Below are 22899 nucleotides of genomic sequence, written 5' to 3' on the forward strand. Positions count from 1 at the left end.
GTTGATTGTTTTTTTATATGTATGACTAAGCCTAGCATGCCAGGCCCCCGGGATGCTGATTTACAGGCTGTGTCCTCTCAGTGACAGTGCGCAGCTCCCGTTTTCTCCATTCTGCAGTAAGAGCTGTTAACCACACAGAACTCACTGCACACAGCGGCAGAGGGAGCAGCTCCCCTCCAGCCTCTTGGGCTCTCCTCACCTGTTTTCTGCACCAGAGAGTGAGCTACGGGGCAGCCTGGCCTTGTCCTTTCGTTCCCTCAGCCACTAGCACAGTGCCTCGTAGGTAGTAGGTGCTTAATAGATGTTCAACTAAACTCCTTTCAAGCTACATAAAGTACCTGTATTTGGCTTCATGAAATTGCATGAGAGATTTGGCTTGTGTTGGTTGAGTGAGAAAAAGCAGCTCCCGGGGCCTCTGGTGATCAGCTTCAGCCTTGTGCATATCTGCGCCTCCCTCTCCGGCCTCCCCCCACACCTGTGAGGCCCTAGGTCATGCTTGGCCAGGCCTGGCAAGGAATTTCTGAATCTACTTTACATTCTTTTGAAAAATGATCTGGTGTGGAGTTAGCTGCCGAGGGAGGCCAGGAGGTTTGTGTGAGGTGCTGGAGGGATCGGGAGGGCTGGGCAGCCCTAGGGTGACGTGGGGCCCTGAGTCCCAGGCCCTGAGCCTGTGGGCACGAGTGGCAGGTTGACTGGGAGCAGTTGCATTGCACCGGGTGCTGTGACTCTTCGATGCCCATGTGCCCTCGAGCCCTGTTTAATTCCTCCTCCATCAGAGGGCACGGGGCAGGATGCAGAAGCTTCCACATGGACTGGCTGTGTGCAGGGGCCTGGAGAACAGAACGTGTCGCTGGAGCAGCGTGTGCAGGACCCGCCAGGGCGCAGCACCCCTGTAGAACCGCACGGGAGCCGCTCGCAGGTGGAACACGTGCTTGCTGCGGTGCTAACTTTGTGTCCAGGCACAGAATCGAGCCCATTCCCAGCCCGTGAGTGGGTCCCTGCTGTGTTCATCTGAATAAGATGAAATGAAGCACTGGTGGAGGTAGCATCCTGGGTCTCAGCAGTCACAGGTGCGCGTGAACACAGGGCATGGGCTCCGCCCGCCGTCCTCAGCGGCGCACACACACAGGTGGTGTTCAGAGTGTGACCACAGCTGGGGTTTGTTTGTTCGTTTGTTTTATGGAGACGCAAGGTCTCAAGGTCTCACTCCGTTGCCCAGGTGGAGTGCAGTAGCATGATCACAGCTCACTGCAGCTTCAACCTCCCAGGCCCAAGCGATCCTCCCACCTCAACCTCCTGAGTAGCTGAGACCACAGGCTGCTACCACCACACCTGGCTAATTTTTGTAGTTTTCTTTTGTAGAGATGCGGTCTTGCTATGTTGCTCAGGCTGGCCTCAAACTCCTGGCTTCAAGTGATCCTCCCACCTTGGCCACCCAAAGTGTTGGGATTGCAGGTGTGAGCCACCACCCCAAGCCCTGATATTTTTGATATTGACTAAATACTGAAAGGATAAAAAGCTCCTACCGAGCTGACCATGAGGCTGTCTCTTTCACTGTCCAGAGAGGAGTGCTGGGGGCCCACAATGCTTAGGGGCTGTGGATGACAATGTGGACAATCACTTTTCCCTGTGCTTGGCTTCTCAAGCAACCATCTCGTACCTCAGGGATAGAGCTGTGGGCTCGTGGTCTATGGAGAAGCCATGTCCTCAGGACAGAGATGGGTGTATGTGGTCTATGGAGGGGCCACGTCCTCAGGACAGAGCTGTGTGCTCATGGTCTATGGAGGGGCCACGTCCTCAGGACAGAGACGGGTGTATGTGGTCTATGGAGGGGCCACGTCCTCAGGACAGAGACGGGTGCATGTGGTCTATGGAGGGGCCACGTCCTCAGGACAGAGACGGGTGTATGTGGTCTATGGAGGGGCCACATCCTCAGGACAGAGACAGGTGCACGTGGTCTAGGGAGGGGCCATGTCCTCGGCAGAGCTGTGTGCTCGTTGTCTATGGAGGGGCCACGTCCTCAGGACAGAGCTGTGTGCTCATGGTCTATGGAGGGGCCACGTCCTCAGGACAGAGATGGGTGTATGTGGTCTATGGAGGGGCCACGCCCTCAAGACAGAGCTGTGTGCTCATGGTCTATGGAGGGGCCACGTCCTCAGGACAGAGATGGGTGTATGTGGTCTATGGAGGGGCCACGTCCTCAGGGCAGAGCTGTGTGCTCCTGGTCTACAAAGGGGCCACGCCCTCAAGACAGAGCTGTGTGCTCATGGTCTATGGAGGGGCCACGTCCTCAGGACAGATATGGGTGTATGTGGTCTATGGAGAGACCACATCCTCAGGACAGAGATGGGTGAATGTGGTCTATGGAGGGGCCACGTCCTCAGGACAGAGCTGTGTGCTCATGGTCTATGGAGGGGCCACGTCCTCAGGACAGAGATGGGTGAATGTGGTCTATGGAGGGGCCACGCCCTCAAGACAGAGCTGTGTGCTCATGGTCTATGGAGGGGCCACGTCCTCAGGACAGAGATGGGTGTATGTGGTCTATGGAGGGGCCATGTCCTCGGCAGAGCTGTGTACTCATGGTCTATGGAGGGGCCACGCCCTCAAGACAGGGCTGTGTGCTCATGGTCTATGGAGGGGCCACGTCCTCAGGACAGAGATGGGTGAATGTGGTTTAGGGAGGGGCCATGTCCTCAGGACAGAGATGGGCGTATGTGGTCTATGGAGGGGCCACGTCCTCAGGACAGAGATGGGTGTATGTGGTCTATGGAGGGGCCACATCCTCAGGACAGAGATGGGTAAATGTGGTTTAGGGAGGGGCCATGTCCTCAGGACAGAGATGGGTGAATGTGGTCTATGGAGGGGCCATGTCCTCAGGACAGAGATGGGTGTATGTGGTCTATGGAGGGGCCATGTCCTCAGGACAGAGATAGGTGTATGTGGTCTATGGAGGGGCCACGCCCTGAAGACAGAGCTGTGTGCTCATGGTCTGTGGAGGGGCCACGTCCTCAGGACAGAGATGGGTGAACGTGGTCTATGGAGGGGCCACATCTTCAGGACAGAGATGGGTGTATGTGGTCTATGGAGAGACCACATCCTCAGGACAGAGCTGTGTGCTCATGGTCTATGGAGGGGCCACGTCCTCAGGACAGAGATGGGTGAACATGGTCTATGGAGGGGCCACATCTTCAGGACAGAGATGGGTGTATGTGGTCTATGGAGAGACCACATCCTCAGGACAGAGCTGTGTGCTCATGGTCTATGGAGGGGCCACGTCCTCAGGACAGAGATGGGTGAACGTGGTCTATGGAGGGGCCATATCTTCAGGACAGAGATGGGTGTATGTGGTCTATGGAGAGACCACATCCTCAGGACAGAGCTGTGTGCTCCTGGTCTACAAAGGGGCCACGCCCTCAAGACAGAACTGTGTGCTCATGGTCTATGGAGGGGCCACGTCCTCAGGACAGAGATGGGTGAATGTGGTCTATGGAGGGGCCATGTCCTCGGCAGAGCTGTGTGCTCATGGTCTATGGAGGGGCCACGCCCTCAAGACAGGGCCGTGTGCTCATGGTCTGTGGAGGGGCCACGTCCTCAGGACAGAGGTGGGTGTATGTGGTCTAGGGAGGGGCCACGTCCTCAGGACAGAGATGGGTGAATGTGGTCTATGGAGGGGCCACGTCCTCAGGACAGAGATGGGTGAACGTGGTCTATGGAGGGGCCACATCCTCAGGACAGAGATGGGTGAATGTGGTCTATGGAGGGGCCATGTCCTCAGGACAGAGATGGGTGAATGTGGTCTCGGGAGGGGCCACGTCCTCAGGACAGAGATGGGTGAATGTGGTCTAGGGAGGGGCCATGTCCTCAGGACAGAGCTGTGTGCTCGTGGTCCTCTCCCTACCACTCTACTCCAGCCCCCTGACTCCACACAGCTTCCCCTTCCCATCACTCCATACCAAGCCCACTCCTTGACCGAGCCAAATGTTCCATCCATGAAGATTCATGAGGTCATTTCCTTCGGTGTGTGAGGCACATTCTCCTGTGGTCCTGAGCTCTGAGCAGTGGGAACATGCAGAGGTTCTCAGCCACCTCAGTTTTGGGTTTCGTCAAGCAATGTGTAATCCTCACAGGCCAGCAGATGGAGGCCAACTGCTCTGGGGTCCTCTGTATTTGTGCTCATGATTTTCCTCGGTCTCCTCCCGGCTTCATCTCTGTTGATGAAAGGCTTTCTTTTGGGAAAGCTGGCCCTTTAAGGGCAGTGGCTTTCTGAAACCCTCCAGGGAGAGTGCATTTCCGTCATCAAGTTTAACCCAACTAATGGAACTGGATTTAATAGATTCAAAGCAGGCCGGGCGTGGTGGCTCACACCTCTAATCCCAGCACTTTGGGAGGCTGAGGCAGGTGGATCACGAGGTCAGGAGATTGAGACCATCCTGGCTAACACGGTGAAACCCTGTCTCTACTAAAAATACAAAAGATTAGCTGGGTGTGGTGGTGGTGCCTGTAATCTCAGCTACTCGGGAGGCTGAGGCAGGAGAATGGCGTGAACCTGGGAGGCGGAGCTTGCAGTGAGCCAAGATCTCACCACTGCACTCCAGCCTGGGCAACAGAGCGAGACTCTGTCTCAAAAAAAAAAAAAAAAAAGATTCAAAGCAGATGAAGGCGTGTCAATCACAGAGTGGTGTGTCAATCACAGAGCGGTGTGTCAATCACAGAGCATAAGGACCACTGCTGTGGCCACTTTGTCCTTCAACCCCACACACACCTATCAGATTTCGAGAATCAGAGTGGATGGTGGTTACTTCCTTTGGGAACATGCACTTAGCTGAAACCTCTCACTAAGATGATTTATCATCAACTTCAGGTTTCATGCTTTAAAAAAATTCTCAACAAGAAAGAAAAATGACATAGGAGACGAGGCTGTCTGGGGTGAGGGCAGGCGTGAAGAAAGACTGGGCAGATGTGTGGAGCCGTTATGTTTGGAGGGGTTACCAAGAGGCAGACCCCCCCCACTGGCAAGAATGAGGGCCTTTTTGGGTAGGAAGGGCTCCTCTGTGAGTGACAGCAAAGACCAACCCCAGGAGCCACTTCTGGGCCACTAAGAGATGAGGCTGGAGACCTTTCTGTCCCTGGGCCATTAAACCATCCCTCCCAACACTCTGATTCTCCATGCTCAGTGACTCTGGCCAGGGACCACTGACTCACCCTGCAACTCTGACGCCTTTGAGGTTCATCTTGAACCCTCTTTACACCTGCAGGTCTTCTTCATTCTCTGCCCATAACCCTGACCCCTTGTTTTGCTGTCTATGGGGTAATTTATCATAAGGCCCAAGAAATGAGATGCTCTTTAGGGCGCTGACAGCCCACCCGGAGGAATGGCCCCCACCTGTGGATGAGGGGGAGGCATCAGAATCTTCTGGAGTGTTTTCAGAGCCCCCCCCACCTCCACCTCTGCCCCCATCTGAGACCCCCCGCACCCTCCCTTGAGTGGAGAATCACTGTGGTTAATGTGAAACACACAGACAAAAAAAAAAAAAAAAAAAATGCGGGCACCCACGGCCTGGCCTGAAGGGAGGTAGGGTGGGACTGGAGACGTGGGGTGGACGAGAGCAACACCTCCAAATGCAGGCACCCATGGCCTGGCCTGAAGGGAGGTAGGGTGGGGCTGGAGACGCGGGGTGGACGAGAGCAACACCTCCAAATGCAGGCACCCACGGCCTGGCCTGAAGGGAGGTAGGGTGGGGCTGGAGACACGGGGTGGGTGAGAGCAACACCTCCAAATGCAGGCACCCACGGCCTGGCCTGAAGGGAGGTAGGGTGGGACTGGAGACGCGAGGTGGACGAGAGCAACACCTCCAAATGCAGGCACCCACGGCCTGGCCTGAAGGGAGGTAGGGTGGGGCTGGAGACACGGGGTAGACGAGAGCAACATCTCCAAACAAGACGTCTTATCCCGGCCCCTCCGGCTGCAGCATTGGAGCCCCGTACTCAGCATGGCTGTAATTTTAGTCTATTCCCAGGTGACAGTGAGAAATCAAAGTCCCTTCAGCCAGCACAGGGATGTCCCTTTCTGGGCCTGCCGTGCCCACAGTTAGGTCCCTGGAAAGCAGCAAGATGTGTCACGGGGAAAACACTCTACTGGATTCTGGGGTGCCCAGTCCACGCAGACTGACATGGAGCTGCGGCGCAAGCCCCCGAGACGTTTGGGAATCCCTTACACCCCAGTTCCCACCTGGCTTAGTATTCTACATGAAATTACCAGCCACACCCGTGCTCCGTGTGTTATGGCAAAGCTACGGCAAATCTGGGAGAGGACTCAGAACATCGAACATCTCAGATTTCATAACCCTTCAACCCCTCAAGCCTCCCTCAGCAGCCCTGGGAAGTAGGAGGCTAAGGCTGTGTTCACACACTGGTGAGAAAACTGAGGCGCAAAGTCACGCACGCAGTGATTAATTCATTTTATGCAGTTAATGAGAAGCGGGCTCAAGGCTGGAAGGGAGCTCTCTTCACTTCCGGCCCTGTGCTGTTATGAGTTCATTTACAGTAAATCTGTAAGGCTAATGTCGGGCTAGTAACTGCTGCTCAGGCAGAGGCCACTAGTTGATGTAACTATTAGAAAAAGGAAAAGGGTTTGTTTGTTTGTTTTGAGACGGAGTCTCACTCTGTCACCAGGCTGGAGTGCAGTGGCCTGATCTCAGCTCACTGTAACCTCCGCCTCCCAGTTTCAAGCAATTCCCCTGCCTCAGCTTCCCGAGTAGCTGGGATTACAGGCATGCGCCACCATGCCGGGCTAATTTTTTGTATTTTAGTATAGATGGGGTTTCACCGTGTTGGCCAGGCTGGTCTTGATCTCCTGACCTCGTGATCCGCCGGCCTCTGCCTCCCAAAGTGCTGGGATTCCAGGCATGAGCCACTGCGCCTGACCAGGAAAAGGTTTTAGAGCTGATTGTGTCCCTTCTTTGGGGTGGGTGGACACATTATATAGTCTTGAGACCCCCAGAACTTTGCTTGATGAAAAAGGCCCAACAACCCAGGAAAGAACAATTTTACTGAATATTTTTATTCACTTAACAGAAACATTCACTTATTAGATATCACTGAAGTGCAATTTATAGAACTTAGAGGCAAATTAACATATGTAAATTCATATTTTAAGGTTTTGGATTTTTTTTTACAAATATTACAAATGTACATCCATTGATACAATATTGCCATTCAATCATGCTTTTTATGTACATACCTTCAATTAGAATTACTATGTGTTAAGTTCATTTTGCTTACAAAATGCTGAAAACTAACGGGGCACACTGGGAGAGATTTTTTACTGATGCATAAACTGCAGAGAGATAGAAATCTAGGGCCTGTGTGAAAAGAGGCACTGGGACCCGGGTGATCTCGCCTTGGTGTTTAGGGGATGCTCATTCCTCCAACCTTGGCTTAGGATGATGAGTTGGGAAATAAAGTGTTCCTCTCACCAGGGTTTGATCTGTCTACGGTTCCCGCAGGAGTGATATTGTTTGGTGTGAATCTCTAGAGGCCAGCGCGGTGGCTCATGCCTGTAATCCCAGCACTCTGGGAGGCCGGGGTGGGCAGATCACTTGAGGCCAGGAGTTTGAGACTAGCCTGGGCAACATGGTGAGACCCCATCTCTACCAAAAATACAAAAATTAGCCAATCTCATAAGCTGGTCTCAAAAAAGTAAATAGATCTCTAGAGATGTGGCCACCAGCGTTCCTTCTGGTGGGAGGTCAGAACATGTGGACACATTCAGGAGAGTCCAAAAATGACTGCAGCAACTCCCTGTGCACAAGGCATCAGGAACCCAGCGGGCCTCCCCCAGCCCCAGCATGAACCTGTTGTGTGGATCCCTTGTGGCGGGGATGGTGCCTGAGACCTCCTCCTGGGTGGGGGCCACGGCAGCAGAACAAAGGAGCCAGGAGTTTTGGGACAGGGACTAACAAGACAGCAAGAAAGGGAAGAGGCGGGGAGGAGAGAAAGGGTTGAGAAGGGAAGCGAAGAGGCTGAGGGGAGAGTGAGCGGAGGGTGCTGCCGGCCGCCTCTCAGGCTTCCCAGAAACAGCCTGAGAAGGAAGCTCCTCTGTCTCCACTGCATCTCTGGTCGGTCCCTGTGGCCTCTGCTCCTGCCTCCTCACTTCCCCACCATCCTTCCTTCACTTTCTCGGATTCAGAATTTGTGGGAGAAGTTTGACGGGCCACCAGCAGCCCAGTGTTTCCAGGAACAGCCCTGCTCCTGCAGTGGCGAGGAACCCAGACAGCGGCAAGGCCTACACCGTGTCCTCCAGCCGCCCGCCTAGCCCCACACGGTGGCAAAATACCAAAAGACCCTAAAATACCAGCGAGGCGGGGGGTGGTCTGTCCCTGCTAAGAGCTGCCTGGGGGTGCTACTGCCTCTCCTGCAACACAGGGCTTCTAAATTTCCACCTCCAACCGCGAGCTCTGCAAAAACCGCAGGCAAGGACAGGCTTTGGAGGTGTGTGGGATGGCGGCTCCCTGACATGGACTAGGGGACTCTGCAGCCTCCGTGAGGGCCGCGGGAAGCCCACAGAGCCTCACCGGGTTCTGTTGGGTGTTGTGAGAGGCGGCTGCAGCGATCCAACGGCAGTACGTAAAAGGAAAGGCTCTCAGCTTCCCTTTGGTCTCTGTTAGAAAGTGATACTTACTGTATTTTGGGCCAATTAGTCAGATTATTTTTATTAGAATGGCTTCTTAAAAAAGGGCATATAAGTTTCCCTAAATTAAAAATGTCTACTTTATGTACGTCTCAAATGTCTTCAGTTGTTTTAAACAATATACTATAGACACATCTTGAAATTTATTATCTAAAAATAGGATTTCATCAAAATACTCTTAACTATTCTGGGCATTGATATCCTCTGTATTTACTGTTTATGGCTCTCCAGACGTGATAAACATTATATCCAAAAAAAAAGCATGTGACTTTGTTGATAAGAAAAGCTCCCTGTGAAAACAAAATGAGATGGAGAAATATGATCTGTGTGTTTCTTTGAAAAGGAACCCAGCTTGATGTTTCTGAGGAACAGGACTCATCACAAAGTCAGCATGGTGTGATAGATATATACAGATGTAAAGAGAATCACAGGAATGGAAAGGAAACAATAGCTATCGACCTGCACATCCTTTCCTCAGCAAAAACAAAACGCACAGAAACCCTAACTCTATCCCTTGACATCACACACGGCTGCAAAACCGGGGCTGGAGGTGGACAGCAGAGGCTGCCTGGCCGCGCAGCTGTTCCCTGGGCCCCGTCCTGCAAAAAGGCCAGAAACCACCAGACACTAACTTTTTGACTAAGAACCAGGCCAGAAACCACATTGCTCATCTTCCTGATGGGAAAGCAGTGTGTGTTTTGGAGGCAGATAAAGGTGGTGCTGGTTTTATGAGGACTTTTGTAGGGGCCTAAGCAGGCATGAATATAGACTACAGAAAATCTGAAGCAAGGGTATGAATACAGACCACAGAAAATCTGAAGCAAGGGGCTTGGCGGTGTCAGGTGGTGGGAAGTGCGGGGAAGCCAGACGGTGATTTTGAGGTGGACTTGGAGGGGCAGGCCTGACTTCATCAGCCCCCCTTGTGTCGTGCCCAGCGTATTTTCAGGGTGACAGAAAGTGACCCGTCCCCTACTTGTGTCGTGCCCAGCGTATTTTCAGGGTGACAGAAAGTGACCCATCCCCTACTTGTGTCGTGCCCAGCGTATTTTCAGGGTGACAGAAAGTGACCCGTCCCCTACTTGTGTCTTGCCCCCTCACTTGGAGGAGAATGGGTGGCCACTCTTAAGACCAATTCAGTGGTCAAAACTGCAGGGCAGACCTGGCCTGAAAGTGGTGCTGGGATGTTCTGACCTGGACCTGAGGGCGAAATCCTCAGGCTTCAACACCAGCCCTTCCATCTCTGCAGAGGTGGCACAGCCCCTCCAGGCACATCCAGGGCTGTGGGAATCCTGGGACCTGGGTCTTCCAGGCACACCTGGGGCTGTGGGAATCCTGGGACCCAGCTCTTCCGGGAACTCTTGGGGCTGTGGGAATCCTGGGACCCGGGTCTTCCAGGCACACCTGGGGCTGTGGGAATCCTGGGACCCGGGTCTTTCAGGCACACCTGGGGCTGTGGGAATCCTGGGACCCGGCCCCCCCAAGCATAGCTGGGGCTGTGGGAATCCTGGGACCCGGCCTCCCCAAGCATAGCTGGGGCTGTGGGAATCCTGGGACCCGGGTCTTCCAGGCACACCTGGGGCTGTGGGAATCCTGGGACCCGGCCCCCCCAAGCATAGCTGGGGCTGTGGGAATCCTGGGACCCGGGTCTTCCAGGCACACCTGGGGCTGTGGGAATCCTGGGACCCGGCCCCCCCAAGCATAGCTGGGGCTGTGGGAATCCTGGGACCCGGGTCTTCCAGGCACACCTGGGGCTGTGGGAATCCTGGGACCTGGGTCTTTCAGGCACACCTGGGGCTGTGGGAATCCTGGGACCTGGCCCCTTCGGGCACTCCTGGCACTGTGGAATCCTAGGACCTGGCCCTTCCTGGCTGGGTCAGGCCCTGTCAGTTGGGAGCAGCCTGCGTGTGGCGTTATCTGGTGTGGCGTGCCTCCTGCATGTGGGGTCACCCTTGACTGCCTCGACTACCTTCTCCTTTCACTACCCAGGGCCTGGGACCCTCCTTTCCTTACGTGGGGTCCCCTCTGCAGCCCACATCCCCTCTGACAGATCCCTCCACGGAAAAGCTCCGGCACCTCAACCTCACTCTGGCTGCATTGGAAACTCTTCTGTCGCTATCGGTCTTCTCTGAAGAGCTTTAATCTCTCCTTCCATGGAGTCTCCTGTGGACTTAATACATGAATCCATACACTTGTACTAATGGGTAGCATGGAATTAATGTGTGGCTTTCTCCAGATGTGGATGTTGATATTTCAGAAAAGTCTGAGTTGTTTCTGGAAGGTCAATGCCTGAGACAAAACGAATCCCAACCCCCCAGCTGTGGCTTCATGATGCTGGCCACTGGGTGGCCGAGCACTTTCCGAGTCCCGTGAATCAGACCCTGCGTCTTCCCTGTGACAGTGAAGTCTGCTTACAGCACAGGCCCCCTCGCTGCAGAAACAGCGTGATTTGGAGCCCACTGGGACAAAGCATCATATGCTTCTCTAGCCAACATCTCAGATGAAGGTGATTTGAGGCCTGGGTGGGAGACTTCAGCCAGGAGCTGGCCGTGCTCCCACGCATTCAGGGGAGCGCTCACTTCTGACTGCTGCGAACGTCTGAGCCACCCATCGCCTCTCGACTCTAAGTTCTCTAAGCTTCATCCTAGTGATGTCAAGTTACCAGAACTTAATAGAAACTGGTTGTTTGAGCTTAGCTTTTGCACTGAATTAAGATTTCATTTATTTTTGTGATTTTTATAAAAGATTAATGTGAGTCCTTTATTTGAAAAAATGTTCTCGTATCTTTTGAAACTTTATCTGGAAGAAGTTGTCTACTCCAGTACCTGTTTTCTTTTCTAAAAGAACTTGAGTGATAAATTTCGCCTGATTTTAAATCCCAGGAAAAGTTTCTTTTTCCATACTAATATCTCTACTTCTTATTATCTTGTAACAAATAGCTACAACTCAGTTTCATTTCCGCCTTCTCATTATGATAACTGTAATTTATAGCACTTGACTATGTACAGCACGATGTTATTCTTGCACTTTCTGGGGTGGTCAGCTGGGATTCTTTCCGGGAAGCCCACACCCCAGAGGTGGACACCACCATGCTTTGCCGTCTGCCATCACTGTCATGAATTTCAGAGTTGGATTTTTTAAGTTGGAGAAATGAGAGACTGGCTATCTAGCGTGATGAATGTTAGAAATGAGTTCTCGGAGGTGAGATGACAGCAGCTCGAGGTACATGGATTATGTAAAGATACTTGGAAAAGAGCCTGACCCCGTATGAATACAGCGCCTCGGCTCTCAGGGATGATGCTGTGGGCTAAAGCCCCCATGTCCCGTCTCCACTGTGAGCTGAAGGTCTCTGGTGTTGGAAGCCTGCTCTGAGGGTCACAGAATCCTGCCTCTTACATTTTTTGACAGCTGAACTTTTTTGGGGTCTTGTCCTGCAAGGTGTTGATTGGAGAATCTGAAAGAGTAGAGAGCTGGTAGCCTCTCAAGCTGAAGGTAAAGGTTGTTTTGATTTTATTTTGTGCTTGCTTTCTAACGAAAATTTAGTTAAAAAATCAGAATTTGATCAAAGACTTGGTCTCCATATTACCTGGTAGGGAGGTTATAGGGTGGTAGCTAACCCTTACACAACCCAGACCTCAGTGGCTCTTAGTATCGGCCACCATAAACCAAACGCCATGACGGACTGAACAGGCATGGGCCAGGTGTTTCCGGGCTCCCCACATCTGCAGCACGCGTGGGCCGGGTGTTTCCAGGCTCCCCACATCTACAGCACGCGTGGGCCGGGTGTTTCCAGACTCCCCACATCTGCAGCACGCGTGGGCCGGGTGTTTCCAGGCTCCCCACATCTGCAGCACGCGTGGGCCGGGTGTTTCCAGGCTCCCCACGTCACAGGTCTTAACTCTGCCTCGCAGGGGTTTTGGAAACTGTTCCTTCACTTTGTGGGAATGGCTTTCGTTTCTCTGGTTCTATTTTAGGTGTTCGGTAATGTCGTACATCTTAAATCTTTTTTGAAAGGAGGTGGAGTAGAAAAACCTAAATGAATAGTGAAAATAATAGAGGATTCTTATTGGTTTCTCTGGGGCTGGGGTGGGCATGGCTTTTCTCTTCATTTGTGGCTTATCTTCATGTGCCCCCTCAAGCTAGTGAGACCCCAGCATCACCAAGAGGTGCACGCAGGGGTGGGGTGCAGGGACGGGGCCTGAGGCTCACTCCTGCCTGGTGTCGTGTCGGTGCCTCCTTCCAAGGCTGCAGCTAAAACCTCTTTGCCTAAATGGAGCCCCTCCCTCAGACTCCACAGGAAGAGTCGGCGCTAACTCAACAGTGCGTGTGCCCCTGGGTGTGGGGGACAGGGTTCTGGGGCCAGCGATCTGGGAAGAGGCACGTTCTGAATTTGTGTCGTTGCTCGTCCAAACATTGCACACTCGCGTGTTTCTGGGACACCAAAGTAAAACGAATGCAGGGAACCGGCCGACCCGCCACGTCGCCCCCCAGACACGGTCCCATCCCTCCAACGTCCCGCTCAGCTCCAGCAGCCAGGAGCCCGCAGTCTAGAGAGTCAGTAGAAACTGCTGCTGCTCCGGTGGTTTCCTCACCCAGGTGCCCAGGCCAGCCTTCTGAAAGGCCTTGAACAGCTGCTGTTTCACAGACTGGTAGGTGTGCGCCCCCAGCTTGGCCTCACAGTACATGGAGGGCGTGTCTCCGGGGCTGGGTGTCCGTGTGCTCAGCTGCGGACAAGAAGGAGAAAGAGCCAATCAGACACCAGCAGAAAAGGAGCTTCTGCTAGGTGAGTTTTACATGCCAGGCATCAGCTCCTGGCCTTGGCCTTCTGCCTTTCTTTCTCCCACTATTACAGAGAGCAACTGTGACCAGGTCCTCTGGCAATTCCACAGGAAACCTAGTCATCAAGGAAACCCGCTTCATCTGAGGTGTGAATGATGAATGAGCAGATAAACTTGACTGCTATTAAAAGTATGAACACTGTGCAGGGGCTCCAGGCAGGGTTGGGGACAGAGGGGGACAGTGGGAGCTAAAACAGCATCACAGTGGGCAGGGAGCAGGCTGGTGAGAGTCATGTTGTCGGCTGAGCAGGAGGATGATGGAGCTGAGGCGTTTCCTCTGTTAGCTTTCTGAGGTGTGCCAGGCAAAGCTTTGCAGCAACACAAGACAGGGGTCAAATGCAGCTCTGATACCCCCACCACGGGGCAGGGAGGCCAGGAGGGAAGAGGATGGGGCCATGGGGGAGCTCCAAATCCCACAGCGGGTCTTCCAGGGAGGCACTCACCGGGGGGTCACCTCGAGCATGTGCAAGAGGAGAGGGCCCTTTTGCTCAGCAGGACAGCATCGATGCTTCCCTGACCTTCCAAGTCTCCAGGAGAAGGGAGACCCGGGCAGTGCCCTTGAGCGGACAGGACAGAGGCTGAGAGCTGCAGGATGCTGGGCGTCTCGGCCAAGCTCAGAGCTAATATGTGCAATTCTGAGTGTCCTCTAAGTTGGCTAAAACGTTTATTTTAGGCATTAGTATGCCTGCCCTGCTCTACCAGTTGACAAATCAACACTATTATTCCTTCTTGGATTAAAAAGTATGGTAAAATGAGAGAGGCATTTTTTATGTGTTGGCTGGTTTTTCTGTTATTTGTTGTTTTTGGTTACAGCCTATGCTTTGGAAATGCATACAGATACAGATTTTGATTTAAAATCCAGAAATATTGCTGTTATCCCTACTTGTAAAGGAGAAACTTGCTCCTAATTTTGGATGTCGTGGAAATGCTTGGGCTTTGGGGTTGGGGAGAAATTCGAATTCTGAAATTCATTACCTGTGAAATTTTGGGGAAATTACACAATTTTTCTGAGTGTAGGTTTCCTGATATCTAAACCGGGAATAGTATCGACTTCAAAAGTCCCCAGGAGCTGCTTCTGGGACACCCCGAACAAAGCAGGTGGTGCCGTGCCGGCTACGTCAGGGGTTCAGCAATGAGCTCCTTTCCTGCTTCTGCAGCTCCAGCCTGGTCTGGGGGTGGTGCCTGGGGTAGCAGGGTCTCAAGCCTACAGGGGAAACGCTGCTGGCCTGGGCAGCTGGGAAAAGGACACGTGATGGGCGCTGTGTCGTGCATCTCCCTCCCTGCAGACCAAGTGTTGGCCTCTCCCGAGAGCTTGCTCAGGGCTGGAGCCAGGGTCTGGCTGGGTCCAGTTTCCCTCCAAGGATGGGTGTGACCTACCCTGCCATACAGCCGCGCCCACCGTGCAGACAGCACGTGCTTGCAGAGCCGGGACGGGCCCCCACAGCTCCTCCGCCCAGTGGTGGCGTTGATAATCTCCAGGTCCGCGCTGCCCACGACCCAGTTCATGCTGAAGGGGGGCGACTTCCCCGGCTGGCGCGCCTCGGCGTCACTCACGCCTGTCAGGGAGATGGGGAAAGGCGGGCGTTAATATTCCTGGCCTCACACGGGGCTCCCCCAAGGGCAGCTGTGGGGAAATGGAGCCTGTGTGTGAGTGGGAATGGTCCTCCCTTTTCATCCTCAGGACTGGCCAGTTCATGTGTCACCCGCAGGGTGGAGGCTGCAAATTGGGCAGGACCGTGGTGGCCGCCTCGGGTCCACGGCGTCGCTGCACCTGCGTCAGGCTTCTAATCGAAGATTTTAATAGTCTGGTAATAATATAGCTCCATCCAGATTCCCCCCCCTTCTGTAAATATTTGTTGAGTGAATGAATGAACAGAGCCACGTGGAAGTGATCTGAGAGTGTGTTTATCAGGCACCTTTGCAGGCCCCGCTCTGCTGGAGGCAAAACACCGGGGCTAGTAAGCAACACGCAGCTCCCTGGCTTCCTCAGGTTTACAGTTTAGCTGATGAGAAAAACAAAACAAAACAAAACAATAAAAACCAGGCAGAAATGAGTGTAGGATCAATTGATCTGCAATGTGATCCTGAAACCGCACTGGCTACAGAGTGTTTGAGACTCAGTGCACAGCGGAAATGTGGGGCCTTTTCTTCGACAGTTACGAAGAATTTGAAGACGACAGGGGGGCATTAAACCAAGCACGGGTTCGTCTAAGCTCAGGTGCCTGTGTGAGCTGCAGGGCTGCACGCCCACGATGCTGGTCCTGTCCAGAGAGAGCCGGCATCTTCAGGGAGGCCCTCGTTTCAACAGTGTTGCCTCTTGTGTGCTTGGACTTTTAACCCGGACCACACAGTCCTTGCAGCCCAGCTCACAGTGCAGAAGGGTGGATGAGGAGGTCTCCACTCTGGGGTGGCAGCTGCTTTGCAGCTGGGGGTGGTGCACTTTCTGGCTTCTAACTGTGGCCCCAGCCCTGACTCCTTGAGGTGCTCCTGTGCTGATTGGGGCTTCTGGACATGCTGCCACAAGATGTCTGGAAACTCCAGGGGGCACCTGCCGAGACCCTGCCCTGTGACGGCCTGAGGATTCCAACACATGAGATTCCGGTGCAGCTGAGCCCCCCCAATTCATTGTCTCTTTCAGTCCCTTCTGAAGGCTGCATTTGGCAATGTGACCCGCGGGGTGGGGAAGGCATCAGAGGAATACAGGCTATGGGACGCCAGAGGCAGCGTCCTGGGGACAAAGCCCAATTCTTCCCATGCCCAGGGCTTCCTCATGGACCCAGCATGGTGGACGTGGCCCTCAGACGTCCATGGGCGGTGGGGGAGGCACGTGCTGTTTGGCCCTGTCTCTGCTCAGAGTCTCATAGGAAGATGCATGGTCCACACAAAAGTGAGTCGGCAGGGAGTCCAGGCTCCCACTCACAGCAGTGGTGTTGAGACACTTGGTTTATAACCCAAGATCCCTTGTCCCATTGGTGCCTCCTGAATCTCCCACCTCCCGCGGCACCTGCATGGCCTCTACCCGACGCGTTCCCCAAGCCCAGCTGGCCGGGTGTCTCCCTCTCATTCATGCCTCCTCGCAGATCAGCTCTGCCTCTCCAGCCCTTCCTGCCTTCCTGGCCTGCTGTCCTGTGGTGCTTGGAGGGGAGCGGGGCCCCTGAGTTCTCGGGGGCCCGTCATGCATCACGTGAGATGGCGGCGCCTACAGAGAAGAACTTGGCATCTTGGCCAGGGCATTGCATATAGGCCAGCCAAGTGCCTGCTCAGGTCCCTGGGAAGCCACTGGCTATTGGTGGAGAGGCCCAGGTGTCAGCATTGGTCTGAGAGCAAAGACCTGGTGGGCTGAGCTGGTGCGAGTGGGTTCCCGCCATAGCAGACTCCCGGGAGGAAGCTGTCCCCACGTCACGTGGTAGCACAGCTCATAACACCTTCCTGGAAGCAGGCTTCATTTAAATTCGGGGAAGACCCACTCACTACAGAGTTGCACAGCCACAGACCCCAGATCCTCTGCTGCTCCCAGCTTCATCCACGAGCCTGAGCTCTGTGGACAGACTGAGCACATGGCCCATTTGCCAACCACTTCGAAAGTCACCTGGCGAGCTTCTGCTGGCCACGGACAGGTGATGTGGGACACCCAAGCGAATCCCGTTCATGTCAGCTCTTCCTTTTTCCTTCAAGTGATTCATGGTGGCAGCTGCCACGCCGAGAGCCGGGAGGGACAATCTGGCCCGTTGGCCGCTGTGGCTGTCCTACTAGGCAGGGGCCGCCTGGGCAGGAGGAGCCAGCCACCAAGGCCAGGGATGACCGGGCACTGGGAGAGGCAGTCACTACCCTGATCTGCGCGCACTGGGCAGCCTCCCCTCCTCCTCCCACTCCCGTCACCAGGCGGCCTCCCCTCCTCCTCCCACTCCCATCACCAGGCGGCCTCCCCTCCTCCTCCCGCTCCCATCACCAGGCGGCCTCCCCTCCTCCTCCCGCTCCCGTCGCCAGGCGGCCTCCCCTCCTCCTCCCGCTCCCGTCGCCAGGCGGCCTCCCCTCCTCCTCCCGCTCCCGTCGCCAGGCGGCCTCCCCTCCTCCTCCCGCTCCCGTCGCCAGGCGGCCTCCCCTCCTCCTCCCGCTCCCGTCGCCAGGCGGCCTCCCCTCCTCCTCCCGCTCCCGTCGCCAGGCGGCCTCCCCTCCTCCTCCCGCTCCCGTCGCCAGGCGGCCTCCCCTCCTCCTCCCGCTCCCGTCGCCAGGCGGCCTCCCCTCCTCCTCCCGCTCCCGTCGCCAGGCGGCCTCCCCTCCTCCTCCCGCTCCCGTCGCCAGGCGGCCTCCCCTCCTCCTCCCGCTCCCGTCACCAGGTGGCCACCCCTCCTCCTCCCGCTCCCATCCTTCTGGTCTCCATGACCATCAGGGCCAACCACTGAGGTGCCAAGCTGCAAAGTCTGAACTCAGAGGAAAGCCTTGGGAGCCTGAGGTCTGTCTACACAGGACCTCCTGGTTCCTTGTCAGGATGCCCTGGCTCCGGCCTGTGCCCCTCTCCTTTCTCTTTGCGGAGGATGATGTGGGCAAGTTGCTGCTAGCCCTTGGCCAGCTGCCGTCTGACGGGGCTTCCTCCCAATGCTCCTGGCTGCCAGGCATGACGAGGCCCAAACACCACCGGGAAGGCAGCTGTGAGGACGTGGGTGTGAACCCAGCATGTGCACTGCTCCACACTCCGGGGACAGAAGGAAGGAGCTGGTGGGGCAGCGAGGGAGGCGCTGGCGGGTGGGCTGCGGGGTCGTCCAGCCTTGCACGGGGGCTTCTTCTCACCAGGGTGTGGTCCCATGTGTCCATATGTGCACAGGGAGGATAGTGTCTGCTGTAAATAACATCTCAGCTCACCTGTGATGACGTAAATCACACTGTAAATCATTCAGTTCTAACTACAACAGCCCCGCAGGCTACTGTTTAACATAGAAAGTGGTGTAAACCCAGGAGCAATCTTCAATATCCAAGCCTGTCCATGACCCCGGAGGTGGAAAACGCACCCCAGGGGCCTCTCCCGCTGACCAGGAACCAGGTGGCTGGAGTTCTGTGGCCCGAGGTCATCCTCCACTTACCGCTCTGTGACAGGTGACTTCTCGGCTTCACGAGGTGATGTGAAGATCAAACCAGGCAAATAAGAGCACTTTTGGAGCACCCAGGCTATGAATGCTGCTGTTTTCATCTGAAGGAGGATTTGAAGGCCAAGTGCAGTTTGTTTCGTGCTCTCCAAGTCACACAGATCAAAAATCTTTCTAGTTAGATCACAGGGAACATTTCCAACTTAGTTACAATCACCTAATTGTGTCCAGGGAACGTAGGAACCGACCAACAAGCAAAGGTCAGTTCCTTGTTCCTTTCACGGAAAACACATTCTGTTCCCTTTATTTATCCTCTGCAGGGGAGAGGACCATGTGCTTACGCTTTGAGCTTCTAGGGAAGGGTCTGCTCCCCTCTGTGTTCTGCTGGCAAAAGAAAAACTTCCCAAGGCAGCCTGGAAGAATAGCAGTCCTTTTTTTTTTTTCTTCTACCTTCTTGTCTTTTTTTTTTTTAATAAACCTTCCATAGAGAGATAGTGTTGGGATGTTTCCTGAATACTCACACAGGCAGTAGTTTCTGACATCGCTGTGACTAATATCTGCAGCTGATCACGCCCGTGGAGCGGGAACCACGGCCCAGATCCCTGGAGTCTAATGTGCAGAGAGACGGATGCTCATGGATGCTCATGTCAGTCTCACTATTAGGTTTGCCGTTAATGACTCTTTCCATGGGACAGATCCATCATGGTGAGAGGAAGTGCAGTCAGGAGCGGGCTGCTTGCTCTGAGGAACCAGAAGTTTCCTTCTCCAGTGCGGCCAGCAGCCAGGCCCTCTTCCCACGCTGGGGCCCAGCCCTCCCGCAGCAGGTGCCCAGGCTCCAGGAGGGCCATCTCTTCCTCACCGACATGGAAGGGCCATGGCCTCGTGCGCTTTCACTCTCTTTCCATTTCCCCGCAGCCTGAATCACCCTCAAGGAGGTAACTCCCTGTCCTGGGATGTCTCCTGAGGACACTCCAGCATTGGGACATCAGGTCACTCCAGGCTCTTCCTTTCTTTATTTATTTTGGCCTGGGGGAGCCACTTGGTTTCTCAGGAGCCTTCTGCTCATACGTGAATGATTTCTCATGGTACACTGATTTTATAATTTTCCACCAGTTTCCCAGGTGCCGTACGAAGACATGCAGAGCCTTCTGGGAGCTGGTCCAGTTGCTTGCTCACGGTGTTCCTGTCGAGCACCTTCCTGGCCGTGGAGAAGTGGGTTTCGAAAGGGTTGAAGGGTGTTAGGGCTAAACTTTAACTCAGCTGGATTGCATTGCTAGCGGTAGTTGTGGATAGAGCCAGACAAGGTGAAGACACATGTGCTCAGGCCTAGAAACGAAAGCCTGGCTTGTGTTTAATTTTAACTCCTGTGGCTGGAAATGTGAAAATGCATTAACTCCTGGCTCATTCCTCCTGAAGTGGGCATCGGCTGATTGAAGACGGAACTCGAGTCCCAAGGACAGAGGGTGTCTGCAGCTGCAGGGGCACCTACTCAGGCCTGTCCCACCCTGTTCCTCAAGATAACACAGCAGCACATACCTGGTGACCCAGTCCACCCAGAACACATGGCCCTACCTTCTTCCCCAGAACACGTGGCGCTACCTCCTTCCCCAGAACACGTGGCGCTACCTCCTTCCCCAGAACACGTGGCGCTACCTCCTTCCCCAGAACACGTGGCGCTACCTCCTTCCCCCGAACACGTGGCGCTACCTCCTTCCCCCGAACACGTGGCGCTACCTCCTTCCCCCGAACACGTGGCGCTACCTCCTTCCCTAGTACACAGCACAAAATGTCTCCTGGAGGGGATTCAGGGAATCTCCAGCAGTGAAAGGTGCCAACAGACCTGTGGCGATTGAGGGACGGAGCCTGTGTCGTCTGAACTCAGAAAACGTGAGCATCAGGCCAGCTGAGCTCCAAGGAGAAATGCTTCCTCCTGAGAAATTGCACGCGGGAGTCTGAACTCAGAAAACATGAGCATCAGCAGCTGAGCTCCGAGGAGAAACGCGTCCTCCCAAGAAATTGCACACAGATACCCCAGTGCTGTGGACAAACACGTACACGTGCTTGCACAGGGGTCCCACGCTTCTCATTCTGCAGGCCACCCCGTGAGGCCAAAATTCCTGTGAACCTCTGGCATCCAGAAGCTACAACAAATCCAAATTAACCCTGTGGAACACTTCTGTGATGCACCTCCTGCCTTCGGTGTATGGCAACACAGGAACGATACTGTGTATTCTAATGTGGTTTCCACATGCACAGAAAATTGTACTTTTGTAGGCTGTATTTGTTTTAGGTGATTGCTGTAACACATTGCTACATGTGTTGGCTTAAAAGAGCAGAAATCTGTCCTGTCGTAGCTCTGGAGGCTGGAAGTCTGAAGGTGCGGGCAGGGCTGTACCTCCTTCAGAGGCTCTGGAGAGACCCCTTCTTGACTCTCCCAGCCTCTGCTCAATCCCAGGCTCTCTGGCTTGTAGCGGCTTCACTCCCATCTCTGCCTGCATCCTTACCGGCTTCTCTGCATGTGCCATATCTCCCCCGCCTCCCTCTTCTAAGGACAGAGGTGGCTGCAGGCAGGGCCCACTGAGATAATTCAGATCATCTTCCATCTCACGATCCTCTAGTTTACTCACATCTGCAAAGACCCCTTTTTTCAGACAAGGTAATTTACAGGTCAGGGATTAGGACTTGGCATCGGTGGGGGCCATTATCCAGCCCAGTGGGAGTGAACTTCGGGACTGGTCTAAGGACGGAGTGAGCAGCGCTCTTCCCGGAGGGGCAGCCCCACGCTCTGGGCCCCACACGGCGTAGAACAGGGGTTTGCACGCTCTGGGCCCCACACGGCGTAGAACAGGGGTTTGCACGCTCTGGGCCCCACACGGCGTAGAACAGGGGTTTGCACGCTCTGGGCCCCACACTCCGCAGAACGGGGGTTTGCACGCTCTGGGCCCCACACTCCGCAGAACGGGGGTTTGCACGCTCTGGGCCCCACACTGAGTAGAATGGGGGTTTGCACGCTCTGGGCCCCACACTCCGCAGAACGGGGGTTTGCACGCACTGGGCCCCACACTCCGCAGAATGGGGGTTTGCATGCTCTGGGCCCCACACTGAGTAGAATGGGGGTTTGCACGCTCTGGGCCCCACACTCCGCAGAACGGGGGTTTGCACGCTCTGGGCCCCACACTCCGCAGAACGGGGGTTTGCACGCTCTGGGCCCCACACTCCGCAGAACGGGGGTTTGCACGCTCTGGGCCCCACACTCCGCAGAACGGGGGTTTGCACGCTCTGGGCCCCACACTCCGCAGAACGGGGGTTTGCACGCTCTGGGCCCCACACTGAGTAGAATGGGGGTTTGCACGCTTTGGGCCCCACACTCCGCAGAACGGGGGTTTGCACGCTCTGGGCCCCACACTGCGTAGAACGGGGGTTTGCACGCTCTGGGCCCCACACTCCGCAGAACGGGGGTTTGCACACTCTGGGCCCCACACTTCGCAGAACGGGGGTTTGCACGCTCTGGGCCCCACACTCCGCAGAATGGGGGTTTGCACGCTCTGGGCCCCACACTGCATAGAACAGGGGTTTGCACGCTCTGGGCCCCACACTCCGCAGAATGGGGGTTTGCACGCTCTGGGCCCCACACTGAGTAGAATGGGGGTTTGCACGCTCGGGGCCCCACACTGCGTAGAACAGGGGTTTGCACGCTCTGGGCCCCACACTCTGCAGAACGGGGGTTTGCACGCTCTGGGCCCCACACTTCGCAGAACAGGGGTTGCACGCTCTGGGCCCCACACTCCGCAGAATGGGGGTTTGCACGCTCTGGGCCCCACACTGCATAGAACAGGGGTTTGCACGCTCTGGGCCCCACACTCCGCAGAATGGGGGTTTGCACGCTCTGGGCCCCACACTGAGTAGAATGGGGGTTTGCACGCTCTGGGCCCCACACTCTGCAGAACAGGGGTTTGCACGCTCTGGGCCCCACACTCCGCAGAATGGGGGTTTGCACACTCTGGGCCCCACACTGAGTAGAATGGGGGTTTGCACGCTCTGGGCCCCACACTGCGTAGAACAGGGGTTTGCACGCTCTGGGCCCCACACTCTGCAGAACGGGGGTTTGCACGCTCTGGGCCCCACACTTCGCAGAACAGGGGTTGCACGCTCTGGGCCCCACACTCCGCAGAATGGGGGTTTGCACGCTCTGGGCCCCACACTGCATAGAACAGGGGTTTGCACGCTCTGGGCCCCACACTCCACAGAATGGGGGTTTGCACGCTCTGGGCCCCACACTGAGTAGAATGGGGGT

General features: G+C 55.1%; 1 protein-coding gene across 2 annotated transcripts in view; it reads right to left on the reverse strand.

Moving 5' to 3' along the window:
• Positions 1 to 7038: 7038 nt before the first annotated feature.
• Positions 7039 to 22899, reverse strand: part of ADARB2 (adenosine deaminase RNA specific B2 (inactive)) — a 568492-nt gene continuing 552631 nt past the window's right edge. For both annotated transcript variants that reach the window (XM_034929862.3, XM_003827767.6), the window contains 2 exons: positions 14902 to 15080; positions 7039 to 13410 (listed from right to left, as the gene is read on the reverse strand). In XM_034929862.3, coding sequence (XP_034785753.1) covers positions 13234 to 13410; positions 14902 to 15080 — 356 coding nt within the window. In that variant the 3' untranslated portion in view covers positions 7039 to 13233. The remainder of the gene's footprint in view (positions 13411 to 14901; positions 15081 to 22899) is intronic.

Source organism: Pan paniscus, chromosome 8 (assembly GCF_029289425.2).
Source record: "Pan paniscus chromosome 8, NHGRI_mPanPan1-v2.0_pri, whole genome shotgun sequence".
Lineage (NCBI taxonomy): Eukaryota > Metazoa > Chordata > Mammalia > Primates > Hominidae > Pan > Pan paniscus.